This window comes from Typopeltis vanoorti, chromosome 24 (assembly GCF_054136105.1).
Source record: "Typopeltis vanoorti isolate ZY-2024b chromosome 24, IOZ_Tvanoo_1.0, whole genome shotgun sequence".
In the NCBI taxonomy this organism is placed as follows: Eukaryota; Metazoa; Arthropoda; class Arachnida; order Uropygi; family Thelyphonidae; genus Typopeltis; species Typopeltis vanoorti.
The window spans coordinates 40,208,369-40,234,263 of record NC_143572.1 but is presented as its reverse complement, the minus strand read 5'-3'; the positions used below and the strand labels follow the sequence as shown (position 1 = coordinate 40,234,263).

The 25,895-nt window shown below is 34.5% G+C and overlaps 1 protein-coding gene across 2 annotated transcripts in view; it reads right to left on the bottom strand.

Annotated features, from left to right (window-relative positions):
* Window positions 1-25,895, bottom strand: part of Cog3 (conserved oligomeric Golgi complex subunit 3) — a 195,956-nt gene that overhangs the window by 133,765 nt on the left and 36,296 nt on the right. For both annotated transcript variants that reach the window (XM_090414006.1, XM_090414005.1), the window contains exons 4-5: window positions 21,824-21,989; window positions 13,316-13,390 (exon numbers count right to left, since the gene is read on the bottom strand). In XM_090414006.1, the coding sequence (XP_090270132.1) occupies window positions 13,316-13,390; window positions 21,824-21,989 (241 nt within the window). The remainder of the gene's footprint in view (window positions 1-13,315; window positions 13,391-21,823; window positions 21,990-25,895) is intronic.

The window sequence follows — 25,895 nt, the reverse complement described above, 5'->3', positions numbered from 1 at the left end:
CTGCAATGTCACCACCTGGATGATATATTCTTGCAAAGTGCTCACTCAGTAACTCAACTATCTCAACTGATTCAGTTACCTCCCTACCATCGGCATTCTTTAAAATCATTCTGCCATGTACATTTTTCCTTTTACTTGCTACATATCTAAAAAAATGTTTAGGATTCTCTTTAGCCTGCATGGCCAATGTTCTTTTGTAATCATTTTTTGCTTTTCTTACCACACTCGTCACCTTTCTGGCCTGCGCTTTATACCGTTCATGTGCCTGCCAGTCACCTTTCTCCTTAAATTCCCTCCATAGTTGTTTCTTTTTTTGCAGCTCAAGCTTAATGGTGTTATTCATCCATTTAACCCCTAGTTGATTTATTATTCAGACTCTAGGTATACAGTCAGCCATTGCTTCATGCAAGCACTTCTTAACTGCCTCCCATGCACTATCAACTTCTAGTCCTTGCAGTTGTACATGCCATGGCACTGAACCAATCAAACTCCTAAGCTTGTCATACTTTCCAGCCTGATACTTCCACATGTACCCTGTCTTAATTGAAAATTCCACACCTTTAGCCACCTCCCAAGTCAAGACCCCATGATCACTCTCACCGATTGGTGGCAATGTGGTCATATTTGTTACAGCCAAATCCTCAGATGTAATTACTAGGTCAAGCACTCTCTGACCCCCTAGTATTTTCCATTACATGCTGTTGCAGACAGTTATCCCTTAATAACTGCATAAAATCCAATTCCTTCCTCCCGTGTGTCCTCTCCTCACTCCAATCAATGCGACCATAGTTGAAATCTCCCATAATAATTACCCTCCTTCCACTCATTTCTTCTATTTGCTTGTACATACTGTCACCACCATCTTTTCCATCACCTGGTCTATAGCAGCACCCAATTGTATATTTAGTTCTGCTAGCCACAATCTCACGCCAAATGGCTCAAATGTGCTCTTTTCTCTATCCTGCAATTCAACTTCTATTCTCCTTGGCTGTAGCTCATCAGCTATCATCAACAATACTCCTCCCCCCATTTTATTCTCTCTGTCATTCCTGAACACACTATACCCATCACATTCAATCCCACTAGCTATATCATCTACAGTCAGCCATGTTTCACTAATACCAATAACCTGTGGTCTGGAAGTGCCAACCATGGCCAAAAACTCTTCCTTCTTGTTCCTAATACTCCTAGTATTAGTGTACATGAATTTAAGACCCCCATTAGCCCCAACCCTACCTTGATGCCTTATATTAACTATCCCACTCTGGTTTGTTGTCCTTATTTGCTCTAGCATATTATATTCATCCTTACATTCAACTGCCTCCCTAAGGACTGTATATCTACTCCCCCCCCCCTTAACAAATCTAGTTTCCCTGAATTTGCATATCCACTACATTCAGCAACATTTTCTCAAGTCTTCTTACACCATAACCATTCAAATGCAAGCCATCCATCTTATATAGATCCTTTCGCCCATCGAACTAACTCCACACGTCCACAAATTCCACACCACTCGTCATACATAACCCACGCATAAAGTTATTCACAATTATGGCCCTCCTTTTAAACATTTCACTGTCATACCGTGGCAAAAGACTAATCATTCTAACTCTCTCACTCTTTTCTTTTGCTACCTCAAACAATTCATTCAGGTCTTCTATTATTTCCATTTTATCTCCTTTCAAATCATTCGTACCTGCCACAACAATCATTTCTTTCACCCTTTCCTTTTGCTCTCTAATAGACTCAGTTACATCCTTTATGGTCGCACCAGGTTGGTACGATTTTGTCAAATCCTCTACTAACACACCTCGTACTAACGAGTCTCCATACAGCACTCTATCCTTCATTTTGTTCATGTTCACATTCACACGTCTATTTTTCCTGTCATACCTTTTATTATTGGTTGGTTCATTCAGTCGACTTTTGTTCACGCACTCTAGCTGCTGTTTTGCCCTTTGTATCGCACCATTCAACAACGTGATCTCACTCAATGCATCTATCTCATCTTTTTTATTCTCTCAGAAACCATTAATACTATCATTCACACTCTCACAATTCTCATGTACAACCTTGCCGTTTCTTGTCATATCCCTTCTGAAGTTTGACAAAAATATCACACTCACGATCCGATATACACTTCAATTCCTCATTCTCCCTACATTTTCTACACACATTCAATCCTTTATTATCATCTATCCACACTCCGACCGCACTCCGCAAAGCGTACATTTCACAGCTAGTACACTATATCATTTCTTTTATACTACCATTCTTTGATAAAGATAGCGAACCACCCTTACTGGCCACCATTTTCCTTCGTACAGTTGCCATACTTATTTGCAACGTGTTTTATCAAATTATACGTTATAACACACCAAAAACACACAGACGCATTAAAATACGCAAGGCAAACAAAACTATGCAATATTAAGTAATTTTATCAACGATAACTGAAAATAATACTCATCTTATCAGGAGCTTGCACGAACACTACACACTACGATATAACCTCGAACCACGATTTTCGCCAGGGAACCAGGGCGAACAGCGCAAAGTCAGCTACTGGAACCAATCTAAAAACACACCCCAACTCAACATCCCTAGAGTTTAAGAACAGTACTATCAACATAAGAAGCCTGAATGGCAAAGAAATAGAGCTGGCAGAGCAATTAGATAAGTACCAGATCGATATAATAGGGGTGACTGAAACAAAAAAAAAAAGACAAAAACTGGTGAGATCTTTCTGAGCAATAAATACAAAATGTTATATTCAGGCAATGACAATTAAGGAAAAGAAGGAGTAGCCACAGTATTCAACACAAAATACGGGGCTAATCTTCTTGAATGGCAGGCAGTGTCAAGTAGAGTGATGTGAGCAAATATCAGAAAGGGGAACTGGACAATGAGACTTATTTGTGATTATGCTCCCACAGAAGGTTCTACTCAGGTAGAAGTGGAGGAATTTATTGAGGCTCTACAGAAGCTACTGACACAATGAGAAAGGAAAAGTAGGTCCTTTTTGGGGATCTAAATAGCAGAGTAGGAAGTGATTGTCAGACATACAAAAATGTTTTTGGAATATTTGGATAAAAGAGCAAAGCTAATAATAATGGCAAATCCTGTTGGATTTCTGCTGAGGACATGGACTGGTTATTACTAACACCATGTTCCAACATAAAAATGTGCACAAATTCACATGGAGAGAAGAGGCAAGGAATAAGAAAAGTCTCATTGACTATGTTATTGTTGATAGTGATATTTTCTTCCTGGAGTCCACTGTACACTCTGGTGTCCTTGAAGGACACCAGAGTGTACAGTGGATTTGAAATTGTATGTGATCACTATTTAGTCTTGAGCAGGATAAAACTGAATTTCATACTGAAAAGAATAACATGTAAGAAAGTTTTAAAGTGAATAAAAGTTGAGCAGCTCTCTGATGTGAACTGTAGACTAAAATACACGAGATTATTGGAGGAAAAATGAAAGAGTTAGAGAACAGGAACCAAACCGTGGATATTCGGTGGAAAGCCTTGAAGAAAACCCTGATTGATTCAGCTAGAGAGGCATGTGGTGAAGTTGTCTGCAACGAGAGAAAAATTAGAACTCCATGGTGGATACAGGAAGTTAAAGAGGCAGTGAAGGAAAAGAAGAAAGCATATCAAAAGTTCCTGGCAAATAAGTCAGTTTGTGCTCTTAGAGAATACAGAGACAAATGTAAGAAAGCTAAACACCGTGTAAAACTAGCTAAACAAAAGTCATGGGAGGACTTTGGCAAGAACATAGAAAATAAATATCAAGAAGGTGGCAAAATATTCTGGAGGCTGTTGAAGAAGCTTAGGAATGGAGGAAAGAGTACTGTAAAAGGAGTTAGAGATGATAAAGGTGAAATGAAAATGGGAGAAAAATATATCCTTGAAGTATGGAGTAATTACTTTGAAATTTTACTAAATGAAACAAGCAGTGATGATAGCACAGTGATAAAAAACACTGACCAGGCATGCAGTCAGGAATACATATCCATACTTGAAGTAGAAAAAGCAATCAAATTCTTGAAATGTGGAAAGGCAGCAGGATTACATGATCTTCGACCAGAAATGCTCAAGTATGGAGGTGTAAAAGTCTTACAGTAGCTGCACTGCATAGTTCAGAATGCCTGGACAGAGGGATGAATTCCAGACGATTGGAGTAGAGCTCTCATAGTACCCATATATAAAAATGGAAATAAATCTGAATGAGAGAATTACAGAGGTATATCCCTACTGTGTGTTCCTGGCAAGATCTATGCAAGTATACTTGAGAAACGGTTGAGAAGAATTGTGGAAGAAAAGCTTGGTGAAGAACAAGCTGGATTCAGGCCAAATAGAGGCTGTCAAGATCAGATCTTCACTTTACGACAAATATTGGAGAAATCATGGGAATATAACAAAGACCTCTATTTGAGTTTTGTTGATTTGGAAAAGGCATATGACAAGGTGCCAAGAGAGAAGCTATTCAATACGCTAGAGTTATATGGTGTCAATGTGGCATTATATCAAGCAAAACTTAGTCTGTATTTGAGTTGTAAGTTGGCAGTTAGAATTGAAGAACGTACAGGAAGATGGTTTAATGTTAAATCTGGTGTGAGACAAGGCTGTACATTATCCCCCTCTGTTATTCAGTATCTATGTGGATCACATTATGAAGGAAAGTGGTATTAAAAATGATATCAAAATTGGAGATGTTAATGTCAGCTCTCTGTTGTATGCGGACGATGTTATACTTCTAAATAAATCTGTTACAAGTCTGCAAGATTCTTTGACTAAAGTGAATAACTGTTGTAATAGATATGGTATGAAGGTCAGCAATAAAAAGACAAAGAGACAATGCAAATAGGCAGAATCATTGAAAATATCTCCATTCACAACATTGAAAAATGTTGTGAATGGAGAACCTGTGAATAAGTAAAACATTTCAGCTACTTAGGCACAGTTTTTAGTGAAGATGGTAAATTAAATATGAAAATAGAAAACAGAATCAACAAAAATGGTATGGTAGAAAGTCAATTGAATAAATTCATATGGAATAAGAGAGAAATCAGTTGGAACACTAAATTAGCTGTATACAAAACAGTGTTCAAACCAGTTTTAACTTATGGATCTGAGAGCTGGGTCAGAAGTAAAACACTTGACCAAAGACTAGAGACCACAGATATGAGAGTCCTGAGAAAGATTATAGGTGTGAACAGATGGCATCAATGGCAGTATCATATTAAAAACGAGGATATTAGGAAAGAACTTGACATTGTCAGCATCCAGGAATGCGTTAGCAGAGCTAATCTCAGGTGGTATGGTCACTTAAACAGAATGGGCGAGGAAAGATTAGAAAAACAAGTTTCTCTGCCAGGTTGGCAGGAAAACGACCGAGAGGAAGACCAAGATATAGGTGGATTGATACGGTACAAAGTGCTTTAGACGATAGAAATATAAGATCTGATAATATTGGAGTGTTGACAAGTAACAGACTGATTTGGAGGAAAATTGTAGATAGAAAGTTAGTAATGATGTAAATTTTCATGTAGTACTATCATATCCTATTCAACCCTTGAGGGTACATGGCAGGAATTTGATCATGATGATGAACTTCCAATCTACAATTTTCGTCCAAATCAGTCTGTTACCTGTCAAGACTTCAAAATTATCACATCATATATTTCTATCTTTTAAGGCACTTTTTAATGTATCATAAGTGGATTGGTATGGAATAGATATCTTGGTCTTCCCCTAGGTCTTTTTCCTGCCAACCTGGCAGAGTACATTTGTTTTGCCAATCTTTCCTTTTCTCTCTGTTTAAGTGACATACCACCTGAGATTAGCTCTGCAAACGCATTCCTGGATGCTGATAATGTCGAGTTCTTTCCTAATATCCTCGTTTTTAATATGATATTGCCATTGATGCCATCTGTTTATGCCTCTAATCTTTCACAGGACTCTCATAGCTGTGGTCTCTAGTCCTTGGTCAAGTGTTTTACATCTGAACCAGCTGTCAGATCCATAATTTAAAACTGGTTTGAACACTGTCTTGTATACAGCTAATTTAGTGTTTTTGCCTAATTTCTTTCTTATTCAAGAGAGAAATTAATACTTAGGTATATTAAAATAATACCTAAGTAGCTGAAATGTTTTACTTGTTCTATAGGTTCTCCATTCACAATGTAGTTCATATTTTCAATGTTTCTGAATATTTTCATTGTCTATCTTTTTAATGCTGACCTTCATACCATATCTATTACAACAGTTATTCACTTTAGTCAGGAAATCTTGCAGACTTGTAGCGGATTTATTTAGAAATATAACATCACACATAAAGTAAAGAGCTGAGATGAACATCTCCAATTCTGATATCAAGTTTAATACCAATTTCCTTCATAATGTGATCCATATAGATAAAGAATGACAGAGGAGATAATGTACATCCTTGTCTCACACCAGATTTAACATTAAACCATCTTCCTGTACTTCCTTCAATTCTAACTGCTGACTTACAACTAATATAAAGACTAAGTATTGCTTGATTTAATGCTCCATTGACACCATATAACTAGTGTATTGAATAGCTTCTCTCTTGGCACCTTATCATATGCCTTTTCCAGATCTAAAAACTTAAATACAGATCTTTGTTATATTCCCATGATTTCTCAACTATCTGTCGTCAAGTGAAAATCTGATCCTGACAGCCTCTATTTGGCTTGGATCCAGCTTTTTCTTCACCAAACGTTTCTTCCACAATTCTTCTCAACCATATATCTTACCAGGAACACTCAGTAGGGTAATACCTCAATTCTCACATTCAGTTTTATTTCCCTTTTTGTGTATGAGTACTATGAGAGCTCTACTCCAATCATCTGGAATTCGTCCCTCTGTCCAGGCTTTCTGAACTATGCAGTGTAGCCACTGTAAGACTTTTGTATTTCCATATTTGAGCATTTCTGGTTGAACATCATCTACTATTACTGCCTTTCCACCTTTCAGGCTTTTGATGGCTTTTTCTACTTCAAGTATGGATATGTATTCCTGATTGCATGCTTGGTCAGTGTTTTTTTATCAAGTACTGTCACTGATTGTTTCATTTAGCGATTTTTTGAAGTAATTACTGCATACCTCAAGGATATCCTTTTTCTCCAGTTTTCATGTCACCTTTATTATCTTTAGTTCCTTTTATTGCACTCTTTCCTCCATTTCTGAGCTTCTTCAACAATCTCCAGAATATCTTGCCACCTTCTTGATATTTATTTTCGATTCTTACCAAAGTCCTCCGAAGACTTTTGTTTAGCTTTCTTACATTTGTCTCTGTATTCTCTAAGAGCTTTTGTTCTTAGAGAATACAGAGACAATAAGTCAGGAACTTTTGATATGCTTTCTTATTTTCTTTCACTACCTCTTTAACTTCCTGTGTCCAGCATGGAGTTCTGATTTTTCTATCCTTACAGACAATCTCACCACATGCTTCTCTGGCTGAATCAATCAATATTTTCTTCAGGGCTTGCCACTGAATCTCCAAGGTTTGATTACTGTTCATAAACGTTTTCATTTTTTTTCCAATAATGCTTGTGTATTTTAGTTGACAGTTCACATCTGAAAGCTGCTCAACTTTTATTGCTTTAAAACTTTCTTACATGTTCTTCTTCTTTTCAATATGAAATTCAATTTTATCCTGATCTGGACTAAATGGTGATCACTTCCGATTTCAAATCCTCTGTATACTCTGGTGTCCCACACCAGGGAGAAAACATCACAGTCAACAATAACACAGTCAATGAGACTTTCTTATTCCTTGCCTCTTCTCTCCATGTGAATTTGTGTACATTTTTATGTTGGAACATTGTGTTAGTAATAATGAGATCAGAATGCAACCTATTTAAATGTTTTAAACGATGGTGATGAACAACCAAAAGCATTATCATCATCATCATCAAATTCCTGCCATGTACCCTCAAGGGGTGTACAGGATATGATAGTACTACATGAAAAAAATTACATCATGAATTTCCTATCTACAATTTTCCTCCAAATCAGTAAGTTACTTGTCAACACTCCAATATTATCAGATCTTATATTTCTATCGTCTAAAGCACTTTGTACCGTATCAATCCACCTATATCTTGGTCTTCCTCTCGGTCGTTTTCCTGCCAACCTGGCAGAGAACACTTGTTTTGCTAATCTTTCCTCGCCCATTCTGTTTAAGTGACCATACCACCTGAGATTAGCTCTGCTAACGCATTCCTGGATGCTGACAATGTCAAGTTCTTTCCTAATATCCTCGTTTTTTAATATGATACTGCCATTGATGCCATCTGTTCACGCCTATAATCTTTCTCAGGACTCTCATATCTGTGGTCTCTAGTCTTTGGTCAAGTGTTTTACTTCTGACCCAGCTCTCAGATCCATAAGTTAAAACTGGTTTGAACACTGTCTTTTATACAGCTAATTTAGCCAAAAGCATTATGATAAAGTAATACTCTCATTACAACTGAAAAAAAAATCTTTGTGTTTAACATTATTACATTCAACATGTATACAAAAATACTCATATTAGAAGATTTCATTATAGAGTGTACTTGGTATACTCTATTCTTCACATTTATCTTCTGTTTCTTCTAAGCCCTTTTTATTTCTGGCTAAATGTTTCCTGATGCAATATTCTCCAACCATCCTTCCATCTTCTCAATTGTTCAGGCATTCATCTTCCTCTTGTATGGATGCCTCTGATGACTGTCTATCCACTAATCATTTTTCATTCAGGTGATGATACATCCTACCCTATTTCCATTTTGAAATCTCTTCCCTATATCTATCACCTTTGTTTCTTTTCTACATCTTCATATTTATTATGCAGTATGATGCTTTGCATGGCATACACACACACACACTCTCTCTCTCTCTCTCTCCCCATTTTAATGTTGATTTTACTCATTTTGTCTAATATTTGCTTTGTTACTGGCCACATATCTTATCTAAATGCCCATAACTAGGAAGACAGTGATTGAAGAGTGTGGTTTTATATTCAGGTATTATTTTACTGCTTAGGATTTTTTTTTTTTTTTTCAGTAAAAGACATCCAGCCTCATGTAATTATTTTTTTTATTTCCTTATAGAGACTTCGTTTTCCTAACATAAAATTTTTTCAAAGGTATATATTTTTCTTGCACTTGGTTCATACAATAGACAATTTTATTCTCGTCTATTGTCATTTATTTTTCTATTATCTGATTGTCTTCGATAATTGTCATTATTTTTAGTTTTTTCCAGAGTTTATTATTATTATTATTACATAACACCTCCAGGGAGTCCAAAGATTCATTGAGGAAGGGCACCTACTCTACAACTCTGTCTCCACCACTCAACTACAACTCAATCCACCAACTACAACTACTTTCATCATCTACACCAATGCCATCTACCAATGACCACCACCACTACTATTTTCAAAGACAATCACAAACATTCATGCCCACAATGGGATTCAAACCTGCAGGTTTGAATCAGGGATTCTAATCACCCAGCCAACCAGACTGGAGCTTATGCTGTCGACTTCCACTACGGCAAAATCCTATGGACTAAGGATTAGTTTGCTACAGTGGATAGTTTGATATAGCAAATTTTTTTAGCATAGCACTGTACCCTTTGGAGCTTTGGTTGGGACTTTTCAGTAGTTTGTTAAACAGAATGAGTTTGCTATTGTGGTGTTTGCCATAGTGACTGTAATACTACTTCAATACCATATTTAATGCATTCTTCTGGATCTATTTTGTTGTTTGCTACAATGATGTAATCAGAATATTGTAAATGATTTAGTCTTTTACATTGGTATTAATCCTTTTCTCACGTCAATCAATTCATTTAGGGCACATTCTAATACTGCTGTATTAATAATTGAATAACTGGGAGAATTTGTTTTAAAATATTAAAATAAACAAGCAGTTAGAATTGAAGGAAGTACAGGAAGATGGTTTAATGTTAAATCTGGTGTGAGACAAGGATGTACATTATCCCCTCTGTTATTCATTATCTATATGGGTCACATTATGAAGGAAAGTAGTATTAAACATGATATCAAAATTGGAGATGTTAATGTCAGCTCTTTGCTTTATGCGGATGATGTTATACTTCTAAATAAATCCGCTACAAGTCTGCAAGATTCTCTGACTAAATTGAATAACTGTTCTAATTGATATGGTATGAAGGGCAGCAATAAAAAGACAAAGACAATGAAAATAGGCAGAATCATTGAAAATGTCAACTGTGTTGTGAATAGAGAACCTGTGGAACAAGTAAAACATTTCAGCTACTTAGGCACGATTTTTACTGAAGATGGTAAATTAAATATAGAAATAGACAACAGAATCAGCAAAGCTGGTATGGTGGGAAGTCAATTGAATAAATTCATATGGAATAAGAGAGAAATTAGTCGGAACACTAAATTAGATGTATACAAGACAGTGTTCAAACCAGTTTTAACTTATGGATCTGAGAGCTGGGTCAGAAGTAAAACACTTGACCAAAGACTAGAGACCGCAGATATGAGAGTCCTGAGAAAGATTATAGGCGTGAACAGATGGCATCAATGGCAATATTATATTAAAAACGAGGATATTAGGAAAGAACTTGACATTGTCAGCATCCAGGAATGCGTTAGCAGAGCTAATCTCAGGTGGTATGGTCACCTAAACAGAATGGGCGAGGAAAGATTAGCAAAACAAGTGTTCTCTGCCAGGTTGGCAGCAAAACGACCCAGAGGAAGACCAAGATATAGGTGGATTAATACGGTACAAAGTGCCTTAGACGATAGAAATATAAGTTCTGGTAATGTTGGAGTCTTGACAAGTAACAGACTGATTTGGAGGAAAATTGTAGATAGGAAGTTAGTAATGATATAATTTTTTCATGTAGTACTATCATATCCTGTACACCCCTTGTGGGTACATGGCAAGAATTTGATGATGATGAAATAAACAAACAGGAAGTCAGAAGGAATGTGATTAACTTTAGGAGCTTGTAACAGAGGTGTTTTGAGTATGAATACAAGTATGATACTGAATGGTTACAGTGCTACAGCCATTTTTTAAAAATATATAAACAAGCAAACATACTTGTAAATTCACAAATTTTAATTTTATTCAAGAATTTGCAATTCATGTGTTTACAACAGGATGATCCCCAACCTCAATACAGTATACAATACATATCATGTATATGACTTACAAACAGAAAGAAAACTAAATATTGCTTTCACTGCAACCAGCCATTGCAGTTTATTGTTGTTCACAACATGCAGATGATGTTTAGTATGCTGAATTCATTATCCTCCATGTTTTATAATGATGAATAGAACAAATCATATTATGTATATTTAGGGATCCTACAATTTTTTTTTAATATCAATTGCATCTACAAGAAGTTGAAACCTAGAGTATATTAGCACTATAGCAACTAAGTATTACATACTTCAGGGACCTTCTGATTAAAGACCAAACATTATACTTTTTTTCCCCAAGCCACTTCAGGTCATCTGTAAATAAGCAGGGTGATCTCACATCAGGCAATGAATCAACTACCTAAACACTTTCACAAACGCATGCTATATTGTGATCTCAACAATCCTACTGATGCTTTGCTAACTGACAGATGAAATATATTTGAACAGTTTCCCAAACACTGTAAGAGAATAAATGTATCACAGTTCATATTTCATCTGAATGTGCAGCTGAATAACATGTGGCTGAATGATTTCCATGTCTTTGTGTCCTAAACACATTTCATGAAAAAGCACCTTTATCCATATCACACACAGTAGGTTCAGCACCTTGGACCATACTTAATGGTGAAGCTGGCTTGATGCAATGTCATCAATTATCAATAACTTGTTCTGCAATAATTCAAGTCATCCATAATGCCAACGCTTGCAATTCATATGCATAAATTTGATGAATCATAAAAGAATCCTCATGCCACTGTGAAAAACGATTGTTAACATTCTTCTGTATCAATGTGTAGATTAGTATTCTGCAATCAGTTTGTTGATTCTTTTATTTTTGAAAGTGACTTTTCTATCTATATATGATTTATCTATAATTCCTATAAAATTTATTGCCATTATTGTTAAAATGTGTATCTATCACTACAGAATATTTTCTTTTGTATGTACTTCAAACACAAATAGAGCTCCTACACATTTTTTCTAAGCAATAAAAATGCAGCTTGATAACAATTTCCATTGGTGATGAACTGATCACAGTAGGCCACAAAACTAGTAACCAAAGTCCCTGAACCATACCCTTGGAAATTTTTTCTGCAGGATTGAAAAGTTTTATACTGATAAAATGTGCATTTTGGATATTGCCATACATATCAGGGACAATGCTAATAAACCAATGTGAATACTTATATCTGAACATACTATGTGTAGATGACTGCTCTGTATACTGAGGTTAGGTATTCTTGAGAACCTATGTAACTATGAAGTTTAAATGAAGTAGCCAGCCTGCTTGGCCAAGTGATTAGCATATCCACTCTCCAACCAATAAACTGTGAGTTCAAATCCTACCATGGATGTTTGATATTGTCTTTAGGTGGGAGATGAATTTCATTACCCACTGTGAGATTACTGCCTAGCTTACTAGGACAGTAGTCTCACAACAGGAATGAAATTCATCACAGCAGGTAACAAATCAATAAAAATACAAAAAAAAATTCTTATTCTTAAAAAAATAATTCTTAGCCTACTGATAGTATTAATGTACTATCAGCTTACAACCTCTATATCACATAATCACATAAAAGAAAAAAAACTTAATACTTATATCTGTTCATAATTCCTCTTGATTCATTGTGTGTAAACTTATTTAAACTTATGTGTAAACTTAGCCCACTGATAGTATTAATGTACTATCAGCTTACAACCTTTATATCACATAATTAAATAAAAGAAAAAAAACTTAATAGTTATATCTGTTCATAATTCCTCTTGATTCATTGTGTGTAAACTTATTTGGTGTATTAAAAGTACAGTAATGACTATGCTGCTACAGAAATAAAATCTGATATTTTGTGTAGGAAAAACAAACTGTTCTTGAGGCATTTTTGAATACATTTCAAATGTTAATCCACTCAAGTGGATAAAAAAAAAAGGTTCCTCATCAGAAGATTTTTCTCTCACTATGGTACACTATTAATACAGTGAAATTTCTAAGTGCAGATAAGCTTAATTTTGTTTAGTGTATTGAGAAATGATATTCATTTGATAATCATCAAAATACAAAAACAAAACACTCTTGTACCTGTGAAATAATTTCTAATTCATTGAAGTAACACAATTTTCCTGATATTTCTTCTACAGAAGTTATGAGTTTAGTCTGAAATTTAAAGAAAATTAAAAATATTACTAAAGAGATACTAAGAAAAATGGAATAACTATTTTTAAAACCTACAGATTAAATATACATTAAGAAATGACAAGTTATATTTGCTCTCTGAATTAAATCAAATATTTACCATTTCAGGCAACTGCTATAATTACTATCTCTATTCAACCAATATGAAAGTTAAGAGAATAAAAGGCAGCCTATTTAAACTTTTCACACACACACACACACACACACACACACACACACACACACACACACACACACACACACACACACACACACAGTGACTATCAATTATTCGATATCACACTGGGAAATTGATTTGCTAGCCAGTTGTATAAATTTACACAGTTATAAATTACAATTCATGCTTCAGGAGTCAGTTTCCAATCATGGATAGTCCAGTGAATGTTGATCCTAAGATCAAAAGATGTTATTTCCAGGGCTTACAGAAGCTTGTTGGCTATCAAAATTGGATGATGATAAATATACAGGTATACTTTGGTTAACATTACCTCTGGTAACGAAGCCTTGATATAACAAAGTCTGCAATTTCAAGCCTCATTTCATGTAAAAATATTAAAATTTTAAGGTCAACACCCAGCAATCATCCAATTGGCGAAAGACGGCGACTCGTCACGTACCCCTAAGCTCTGGGTGTGTCTGTTTTTAACAGTTTTGCGCATCATCCACGTTGCAGAAGATGATGATTTTTCAGTGGAAGATTTAGAAAAACCTGTTAGCAACGAAGCCAAAGAAAATGAAGATGAAATTAAAAGAAGTTCCTACCGAAAAAGTGTTAGGAACCAAAGATTTAAAAAAGGTGCTTGAATGACATTGAAAACGTTTTAAATTTTTTCAATGAAAATGATCTTGATTTAGGAAGAAGTGTTATTGTTAAGTGATCAGTGTTAAATGCAATAAATCCATATAGGCAATTGTTAAATGAAAGAGAAAAAAAGCATACACAATCAACTTTAGATTCGTATTTTAAAATGTCATGATTTTATCTTTGTTTGGTATGTAATATTGACTTTTTATTTAATAAAGCTTTTCTTTTTTCAAAAAAAAAGTCTTTCGTTTTCTTTTATTATTGGCCCTATTATTGGTCATAGTATTTTTACCTCTGAGAACGAAGTTTCGCTTAACAAAGTAATTTCGTGGACCACATCCTCTTCATTAATCAAGGTATACCTTATATATAAAAAGCCAACACTGTTCAAAAAGTGTTCAAATATTTCCATAACAAACAGTTTCCTCATTGTGTATGTTATGCAATAAACATTTAATTCTATAATTACAGTGTATTTTCATTATCTTTTACATAGTATACAGTTAAAATGTCATTTTAAAAAGTATTTTTAAAATTCTTTATAGACATTCCTGAAGGTCACAGACCAACTATAATTTTTTCCTAATTATTATATTCAATTAATACATTTCTATTTTGGACAACAAGCTCACAGGATGAATTAATCATGTTAACTGAGGCTAGCCTATATATTATACTGAGCTGGCATCTAGCCCACAGCATGGAAGAAGTCAGTATATAGAAAATTCAAAAAAAAAGTAATGTGTCTATCATCAAATTATTGACTTATTATTCTCACGTTAGCAGAGTTTACTGCAATGGAAAAAGTCATCACATGCAACATCTTCAACACTTGGAGAAAACTGTCAACTAATCTGTGACCAATGGTAAAGAAACTAAAAGAGAGGACCACTGATAAAGATTTGACCAATCCAGATCTACAGCAGATCTCTTCATCTACCTGGACACATGCCATGGAGCAGTTTGGAGAAAAGTTTGCTGTTGCACATGATATTCCAAAGGAATCTAATATGTTCTGGAATCAAAGGCTTCTCAAGAAATTGTTATCTTATGGTTTGCCTTTTCCTCCTTTGTAATCAAGATTGCCAGTTTACTGTCAGTTCTTCAGATTTTCCTACTAATGCAGATGTTCTTCTGTTATTTATCCCTATCCTCTTATACATAAACAACCTTCTCTCATTAACCTATCCAAAGTATGGCAAATGATAGAACTCTTCACTCATATGACTTGAAGTGCTCGAACATCAGCTTCAACATCAACAATAAGTGCTAAACAATGATCTTCACATCCTTAAATTGGGATGATAATCTAGTCAACATCATAATAAATTTAGTTTAATCCTTTTTTTTAGTCAACATCAGTGTTGCAGTCAAGAATACTTCTTTAACCAAACTCTACAGTTTTCTTCATAAAATTAATTCAGTTCATCCAAAATTAAATTTACTCTTGGTAAGAGACAATATGAGATAAGAACATGATTTACTTTGGATGAGAATGGCAAGAATGCACCTTGCATTCCTGGCTTTCTCATCCAAAGGCAACTTTATGGTAGTTTTCAATTTTCTATATACAGATAGAAAACAATGATAATTATTATCATAGTCATCCATCTCATACAGTATGCATCATCAAAACTTTAATACATCATGCAGATGCATTATGTTTCCCTGATCATCATCACCATCCTGCCATGTACCCTCAAGAGGTGTACAGGATATGATAGTACTACATGAAAAAATTACATCATTACTAACTTCCTATCTACAATCTTCCTCCAAATCAGTCGGTTACTTGTCAAGACTCCAACATTATCAGATCTTATATTTCTATCGTCTAAGGCACTATGTACCATATCAATCCACCTATATCTTGGTCTTCCTCTGGGTCATTTTCCTGCCAACCTGGCAGAGAACACTTGTTTTGCTAATCTTTTCTCTCCCATTCTATTTAAGTGACCATACCACCTGAGATTCGCTCTGTTAATGCATTCCTTGATGCTGACAATGTTCTTTCCTAATATCCTCGTTTTTAATATGATATTGCCAATGATGCCATCTGTTCATGCCTTTAATCTTTCTCAGGACTCTCATATCTGCAGTCTCTAGTCTTTGGTCAAGTGTTTTACTTCTGACCCAGCTCTCAGATCCATAAGTTAAAACTGGTTTGAACACTGTCTTGTATACATCTAATTTAGTGTTCCGACTAATTTCTCTCTTATTCCATATGAATTTATTCAATTGACTTCCCACCATACCAGCTTTGTTGATTCTGTTGTCTATTTCCATATTCAATTTACCATCTTCAGTAAAAATCGTGCCTAAGTAGCTGAAATGTTTTACTTGTTCCACAGGTTCTCCATTCACAACACAGTTGACATTTTCAATGATTTTGCCTATTTTCATTGTCTTTGTCTTTTTATTGCTGCCCTTCATACCATATCAATTAGAACAGCTATTCAATTTAGTCAGAGAATCTTGCAGACTTGTAGCGGATTTATTTAGAAGTATAACATCATCTGCATAAAGCAAAGAGCTGACATTAACATCTCCAATTTTGATATCATGTTTAATACCACTTTCCTTCATAATGTGATCCATATGGATAATGAATAACAGAGGGGATAATGTACATCCTTGTCTCACACCAGATTTAACATTAAACCATCCTGTACTTCCTTCAATTCTAACTGCTGACTTACAACTCAAATAAAGGCTAAGTATTGCTTGATATAATTCCCCATTGACACCCTATAATTTTAGCGTACTGAATAGCTTCTCTCTTGGCACCTTGTCATATGCCTTTTCCAAATCGACAAAATTTAAATACAGATCTTTGTTGTATTCCCATGATTTCTCCACTATTTGTCGTAAAGTGAAGATCTGATCCTGACAGCCTCTATTTGGCCTGAATCCAGCTCGTTCTTCACCAAGCTTTTCTTCCCAAAATTCTTCTCAATCATTTCTCAAGTAGTATACTTGCATAGATCTTGCCAGGAACACTCAGTAGGGAAATACCTCTGTAATTCTCACATTCAGTTTTATTTCCCTTTTCATATATAGGCACTATGAGAGCTCTACTCCAATCATCGGGAATTCATCCCTCTGTCCAGGCTTTCTGAACTATGCAGTGTAGCCACTGTAAGACTTTTATACCACCATACTTCAGCATTTATGGTCGACATCCACTCCTGCTGCCTTTCCACATTTTAAGCCTTTGATGGCTTTTTCTACTTCAAGTATGGATATATACTTGAATGCATGTCTGTTCAGTGTTTTTTACCACTGTGCTGTCATCACTGCTTCTTTCATTTAGCAGTTTTTCAAAGTAATTACTCCATACTTCAAGGATATCCTTATCTTCCGTTTTCATGTCACCTTTATCATCTCTAACTCCTTTTACCGCACTCTTTTCTCCATTTCTAAGCTTCTTCAACAACCTCCAGAATGTTTTGCCACATTCTTGATATTTATTTTCTATATTCTTGCCAAAGTCCTCCCATGACTTTTGTTTAGCTAGTTTTACACAGTGTTTAGCATTCTTGCATTTGTCTCTATATTCTCTAAGAGCACAAGCTGACTTATTTGCCAGGAACTTTTGATATGCTTTCTTCTTTTCCTTCACTGCCTCTTTAACTTCCTGTGTCCTAATGGAGTTCTAATTTTTCTATCCTTGCAGATAGAAAAATTAGAACTCCATGGTGGACACAGGAAGGGCTTTTTTCAAGGCTTGCCACTGAATCTCCAAGGTCTGATTCCTGTTCTCAAACTCTTTCATTTTTTCTTCAACAATCTTTGTGCATTTTAGTCTATAGTTCACATCTGAGAGCTGCTCAACTTTTATTCGCTTTAACACTTTCTTACATGTTATTCTTTTCAATATGAAATTCAATTTTATCCTGCTCAAGACTAAATAGTGATCACTTCCAATTTCAAATCCTCTGTATACTCTGGTGTCCTGCACCAGGGAGAAAACATCACTATCAACAATAACAACATAGTCAATGAGACTTTTCTTATTCCTAGCCTCTTCTCTCCATGTGAATTTGTGCACATATTTATGTTGGAACATGGTGTTAGTAAAAACCAGTCCATGTCCTGAGCAGAAATCCAACAGATATTTGCCATTATTATTAGTTTTGCTCTTTTCTCCAAATTTTCCCAAAATATTTTTGTATTTCTCACAAGGACCAGCCTTTCCTTTAAAATCAGACCTTTTATTAGAGCTACTTTCTAATGGCTATAACCCAAACATCACCAAAATAATTGAAAACTTTTGCCTTCATTCTAGTCCTCGTTCAGAAAAATTTCTAGTCTCCAATCTACATGTCAAGGTTTGCCTAGGAAGTATGCCAGATTCACATTCAAGTCTCCTTCCATTCATTCTTGCACTCTCTTCCCAAAGAATAAATATCCTCCTTTTAATCTTTCCTATCCAAGAGTTTAGAGAATTCCTTACTCATATTTTCTTATGTTATGGGCATATAAGTGAGTCAGTCTGCTTAAATTTGTGTTGTTGAACACAAGGATTATGTTCAGTTACTGGACATCATCATCAGTTGCATCAGTCTTGGGACTGGTAGCTCAGCAGCAATTTCCTCCATTCCACTCTGTCATTGGCTTTCTTCTTAACCTCCTGGTAACTCTTCAAACCCGTGCTGTCTTTGACTTGGTCAAGAAAGCTTTTCCTTGGTCTGCCTCTTCTTCTTTTCCCCTCTATTTTGCCTTTAGTTATTCTTTTCACAAGTCCATCATGTCGAAGTATATGTCCAAACCACCTCCCTTCTAATTTTGATCGATTTTATTAGAGTTCTTGTTTCGTTTATCTCTCTCAGGACTTGTTGGTTTGATTTTTTTCCTGTCCATTTTATTTTGTTCATGTGACGCCAGCACCACATTTCAAAAGCCTTAAATCTTCTTACATCTTCTCTGCCTAGAATCCAGGTTTCACATCCATACGGTGCAATGCTCCATATCAATGTCTTTACTAATTTTTTTTTTCAATTGTAGGTTGAGGTTTCCTGCTAAAATGCTTTTCATCTTAGAGAATTGGGCTTTTGCATTGTTTATTCTTGATCTTATGTTTTCTCTTGTTCTGCCATCTTCTGTTATTAGGCTTCCTAAATATTTAAAGCTTTTCACTTATTTTATTTGTTCCCTGCTGATGTCTATATGCTCTGTATTGATAGGGATTTTGCCTGTAACAATGATTTTAGTCTTATCTGTGTTGATTTTCATTTTATATATTTCAAGGTTATTATTTAGTAATTCTAGCATCGTTTTTAACGTTCTTCTGTTTTCTGCTACAACAGCTATGTCATCAGCAAATCTTATACACATGACTTGCTCATCATTTATCTTTATGCCACTATTTATTTTATCTTTAGTTTCCAGAATGGCCTTTTCAATATATAAATTAAATAAAAGTGGTGAAAGTATACATCCTTGTCTTACTCCACTCCTGATATTTATTATTTTCTCCTTATCATTGATTTTAATCCATCCATTTTGATATTTGTAAATTTGATAAATTATTTTCTTATCCCTCAAATCTATGCCAATATTAGTTACACAATTTAGGAGTATTTGCTGGTTTACTTTATCAAATGCTTTCTCTAAATCAAGGAAGCAAATGTAAGTATTTTGACTAAGGTCTAATCTTCTCTCTATTATTGTTCTTAAACAGAGTATTGCCTCTCTTGTTCCTTTATTCTTTCTGAATCCAAATTGGTCTTCATCCAATAGACAATCTATTTTTGAATAATTTTTAGCAGAATTTTGCTAACATGTGGGATTAAAGCTATTGTTCTAAATTGGCTGCATTTGTTTGCATTATTCTTTTTTGGTATTGGTATTATGGTTGATTTCATAAACTCCTTTGGTATTTCTCCTCTATCATAGATTTGGGCTATTAATTGATAGAGTAAGGTTTTTGTCTCATCACCTAGATTTTGTAGCAGTTCTATAGGAATATTGTCTACACCTGGACTTTTTCCCTTACTCATTTTGGACAGTGCTTTAACAAATTCTTCTCGCATTATTGGGGGTCCTAGATTATCTTCATTTTGATTTTCTATGCTGATATCAACATCAAGTTCATCGCCATTATAGAGATTTTCAAGATAATTCTTCCATTCCATTAATATATCCTCAGATTTTCTATTAGTAATTTTCCATTTTCATCTTTGATGGCATTGTTTTTGCTGTTCTTATTAGATTTGAAAGTCAGTTTGTTAATTTCTTTATAGGCTTTCTCTATGTTTTCTTTTTTAAATAATTTATCTATGTTATTACACTGTTCTTCCAGGTATTCTTTTTTGGCTTGTCTACATTTATTTTCTTGTAATTTGATTTTTAAGATATTCATATTTGGCCACATCTTCTTCTTTAACAGCATTTTTATATTTTCTTCTTTCATCCATAAGGCCAAGTATTTCATCTATTATCCAATGATGTTTTCTTTTTTCTTTTTCTGCATTTTTCAATAATTGATTTGATGAATTTGTAATTAACTCTTTAATCATATTCCACTGGTTTTCAATATTATTCTGACTATTTATGTTTTCTGGAATGTTATGATCAGTTGCCTCTTGGTATCCTCTCTTTACTTTTTTACTCTTTAATTTTTCAAGGTACCATTTTTATCCTTGAAAAATGTACAAATCATTGGAACACGACTAAAGTTTCACACAAAAACAATTTTCATTAGAACGACCACACATAAAGAAAGCTGTTAAGCCCATATTCATCATCCAAACCTAAACAGAAATGACTGTCTAATGATAATGCATAATGTATGAGATGGATGACAGTATGTCATCCATCTCATACATTATATCATACAGTATGCATTTTCCCAATTTTGAAAAGTTATCCTACTCAATACTGCTCATACCTATGAGGACATGAGAGGTACTGAGTAAGATACCTAAATTATACCTCATACTTAAATTACTTATCTGATAATTTCAATGTATTTTTCTTGAATTCTAATGGTTACAGATTAGGCGCTCCTCCTGCATTTACTATCAAGTATTATAGTACATGCTATAATTTTCAATTGTTATTGCATTTTATTTCTTCTCTCAAACTGTATGCACTGAAAATGGTCTTGAAAGGAGATTGAAATTTCTGTTGTCATTAAATAACTCCAATGTAAGTGAATTCCATTATCTTGAAATGAAAGGTTAAGAAAACAAACCATGTTGTAATATGTAAAATGATGAAATATCAGAATTTTGCCCAGGCTTTTAAAAAAGAAAAGCTAGCAAGACAGACATCTCAAAAAGAACTTCAAAATTTAGTTTTAGAAATCTGCCATAAAATGGTAACTCTTTTAATGGTGCAATAAATTTAGAAATTTGTGATGATAAATATATAATTCAAATGCAATTCAAAATTTTTCTATTATCAGACATTAATGAATAGTTTTCAGATCTAACAGATCTACGGGAAATATGAATACATGTTTGTATGACAAAGAAAGAACATGAGAAGTGTGTGTAGGGGGGGAGGGGATAACATTATAAATTTTCATGAAGATATATTATCTTCTAATTTATTATTAATATATAGTTAATTAAAAAAATTACCTGTTCTGTTAAAAGATGTTCACAGGCTTCATGTAGTGCATTTGTTTTATTGGAAACAAACAAGTACTGCTGTTGAAGAGAATCCAGATAACCTAATGATGTAGTTACATCACATAGTAGTTGACTATACTCATCATGATAATGGGTAAGTTCAGAAATATAAGCTCTACGTGGGAAAAATTAAAACCATAATTTATTATGTGAAACAGATTAATATTTAATACTTCTAAAATTGAAACCATTCCTCAGCAAAGGAGTGGTTAAAAGGTTTAAATCAATGTAGGTCAAACTAGTAATAATAATAAATGAATGAACTTATGTTTAAAACTGTTTAATATCATCAACTGAAAATCTACCTCTTCCATGACATACTCAATCTAATTCAAATTTTCTGCTGAAATTAAAATTAAAGCCATATATACACTGTGCTCATATAGCACAGTGTATATATGTATACATTTTATATATACATATATAAAATATATGTATATTTTATACATATATTTTATGGTTAGCGTATCTGTTTGCCAGGCATGTTCAAATCCTGCTATGGGTATGGATGTTTGTAACTGTCCTACCAACCTTTTACCATATGTACTGCCATAACCATGTGTCCTGGAGCTGAATGACCTTTGATGTCTTTGCACCATACAAATCAAAAATAACTAATTTCACATAAAAGTGAAGCTTCTTTCAATTAAATTTACAATCTGCCGAGTTTGTTAGTTGTCATACTATTATTATTTTGATAATTCGCACAAAAACATAAGAAAATAATAAATAATATTTATTTAAAGCCATATATTTCAGCCTGAATATTACAGGCCATCACCATCAGTTGTGACAATAGTTAATTACAAGGTAGAACGAAACTGATTGATTTAAAACAGCGAGAGCCGTATAATATTATACATAAACAATGCAATGGGATAACTAAGGAAACGTATTATTAGTTATTCAACATCATCAAATTCCTGACATATACCTGAGGGTATATGTCAGGAATTTGATGTACAGGATCTTATGATAGTACTACATGTGATCCTGTACAGGATCTTATGTAGTACTACATGAAAAGTTACATCATTGCTAACTTCCTATCAACAATTTTCCTCCAGATTAGTCTGTTATCTGTCAACATTCCAATATTATCAGATCTTATATTTCTGTCTTCTAAGCCACATTTTACTATATCAATGCACCTACATCTTGGTCGTCCTCTACTCTTTTTCCTGTCATCCTGGCAAAGAACACTTGTTTAGATAATCTTTCCTATCCCATTCTGTTTAAATGGCCACACTACCTGAGATTAGCTCTGCAAACACATTCCTGAATGCTAACAATGTCAAATTCTTTCCTAATATCCTCGTTTTTAATATGATACTGTGATATGACATCTGTTGTCCCCTAATCTTTCTCAGGATCTTCATATCTGGTCTCTAATCTTTGATCAAGATTTTATTTTTAACCCAGCTCACATATCCATAAGTTAAAATTGGTTTGAACACTGTGTTGTATACATCTAGTTATTTTGACTAATCTTTCTCTTATTTCATATAAATTTATTCATTTGACTTCCTACCATACCAGCTTTGCTAATTCTGCAGTCTATTTCCAAATTTAATTCATCATCTTCACTAAAAATTGTGCCTAAATAGCTGAAATGTTTTACTTGTTCTATAGGTTCTCCATTCACGATGCAGTTGAAAATATTTTCAACTGTTTGAAAATATTGCCTACTTTCACTGTCTTTGTCTTGTTATTGCTGACCTTCATACCATATCTACTGTAATAGTTATTCAATTTAGCCAGGGTATCTTGCAGTCTTGTCCTTTATTTAAGAGTAATGTGATCCATACAGATAATTTTTAACAGATTTAACATTAAACCACCTTCCTGTACTTCCTTCAATTCTAACTGCTGATTTACAACTCAAATAAAGACAAAGTATTGCATGATATAATGACCCATTAACACCATATAACTGTAGTGTTTTCAATAGCTTCTCTCTTGGCACCTTGTCATATGCCTTTTCCAGATCTACAAAAAAACTTAAATACAGATCTTTGATATATTCCCATGATTTCTCAACTATCTGTCGGAAAGTGAAAATCTGATCCTGACAGCCTCTATCTGGCTTGAATCCAGCTTCTCTTCCACAATTCTTCTCAACCATTTCTCAAGCATATATCTTACCAGGAACACTCAGTAGGGGTATAACTCTGTAATTCTCACATTCAGTATCATTTCCCTTTTTGTATATGAGTACTATGAGAGCTCTACTCCAATCATCTGGAATTTGTCCCTCTGTCCAGGCCTTCTGAACTATGCAGTGCAGCCACTGTAAGACTTTTACACCTCCATACTTGACCATTTCTGGTCAAATATCATCTACCCCTGCTGCCTTTTCACATTTCAGGCTTTTGATGGCTTTTTCTACTTCAAGTATGGATATGTATTCCTGACTGCATGCCTGATCATAGTTTTTTTTACCACTGTGCTGTCATCACTGTTTGTTTCATTTAGCAATTTTTCAAATTAATCACTCCATACTTCAAGGATATCTTTTTCTCCAGTTTTCATGTCACCTTCATCATCTCTAATTCCTTTTACAGCACTCTTTCCTCTATTTCTCAGCTTCTTCAACAACTTCCAGAATATCTTGCCACCTTCTTGATATTTATTTTCTATCTTCTTACCAAAGTCCTCCCATGACTTTTGTTTAGCTAGTGTTTTACACAGTGTTTAGCTTTCTTACACTTGTCTCTGTAATCTCTAAGAGCACAAGCTGACTTATTTGCCAGGAACTTTTAATATGCTCTCTTCCTTTCTTTCACTGCCTCTTTAACTTCCTGTGTCCACCATGGAATTCTGATTTTTTTTTATCTTTACAGACAACATGACCACATGCCACTCTGGCTGAATCAATCAGTGTTTTCTTCAGGGCTTGCCACTGAATCTCCAAGGTTTGGTTCCTGTTCTCAAACTCTTTCATTTTTTCTTCAATCATGTTTGTATATTTTAGTTTACAGTTCACATCTGAGAGCTGCTAACTTTTAAAACTTTCTTACATGTTCTTTTCAATATGAATTTCAATTTTATCCTGCTCAGGACTAAATGGTGATCACTTCCAATTTCAAATCCTCTGTAGACTGGTATCCTGCACCAGGAAGAAAACTATCATTATTCCTAGCCTCTTCTCTCCATGTGAATTTGTGTACATTTTTAAGTTGGAACATGGTGTTAGCAATAACCAATCCATGTCCTGAGCAGAAATCCAACAGGTATTTGCCATTATTATTGGCTCTGTGCGTTTCTCTGAATTTTTCAAAAAAATTTTTGTATGTCTGACAATCATTTCCTACTCTAATATTTAGGTCCCCAACAAAGAAAAATTTTTCCTTCCTCATTATGTCAGTTGCTTTCTCTAAAGCTTCAAAAAATTTCTCCATTTCTGCCTTATTAGAATCTTCTGTAGGACCATAGGCAAAAATAAGTCTCATTGTCCAGTTCCCCCATTCTCATATTTGCCCACATCACTCTACTTGAGACTGCCACCATTCAAGAAGATTAGTCTCGTATTTAGTGTTGAATACTATGGCTACTCCTCCTTTTCCTTGATTGTCATTGCCTGAATATAACATTTTGTATTTATTGCTCAGAAAGATCTCACCAGTTTTTGTATTTTTTGTTTGTCACCCCTATTATGTCAATCTGGTACTTATCCAATTCCTCAGCTAGCTCCATTTCTTTGCCATTCAGGCTTCTTATGTTGATACTACTGATCTTGTTTGGTGATGTTGAGTTGGAGTGAGTTTTAGAATTTGTTCTGGTGTTCTGGTATAGATGCCTTCCTTAGTCACCTCAACAGCCTACATCCAAGAATCCAGTTCACGATGCAAAAGGAAAATAACAATTGCTTACCCTTCCTAGACACCTTAGTTACACGCCTTCCCAACGGTATACTTTCCTTCAAGGTATATAGAAAACCCACGCACACAGGCAGATACATCCACAAATGCTCCCACCACCACCCTGCTCAACAATATGGCATTATTAAAACTCTTTCCAA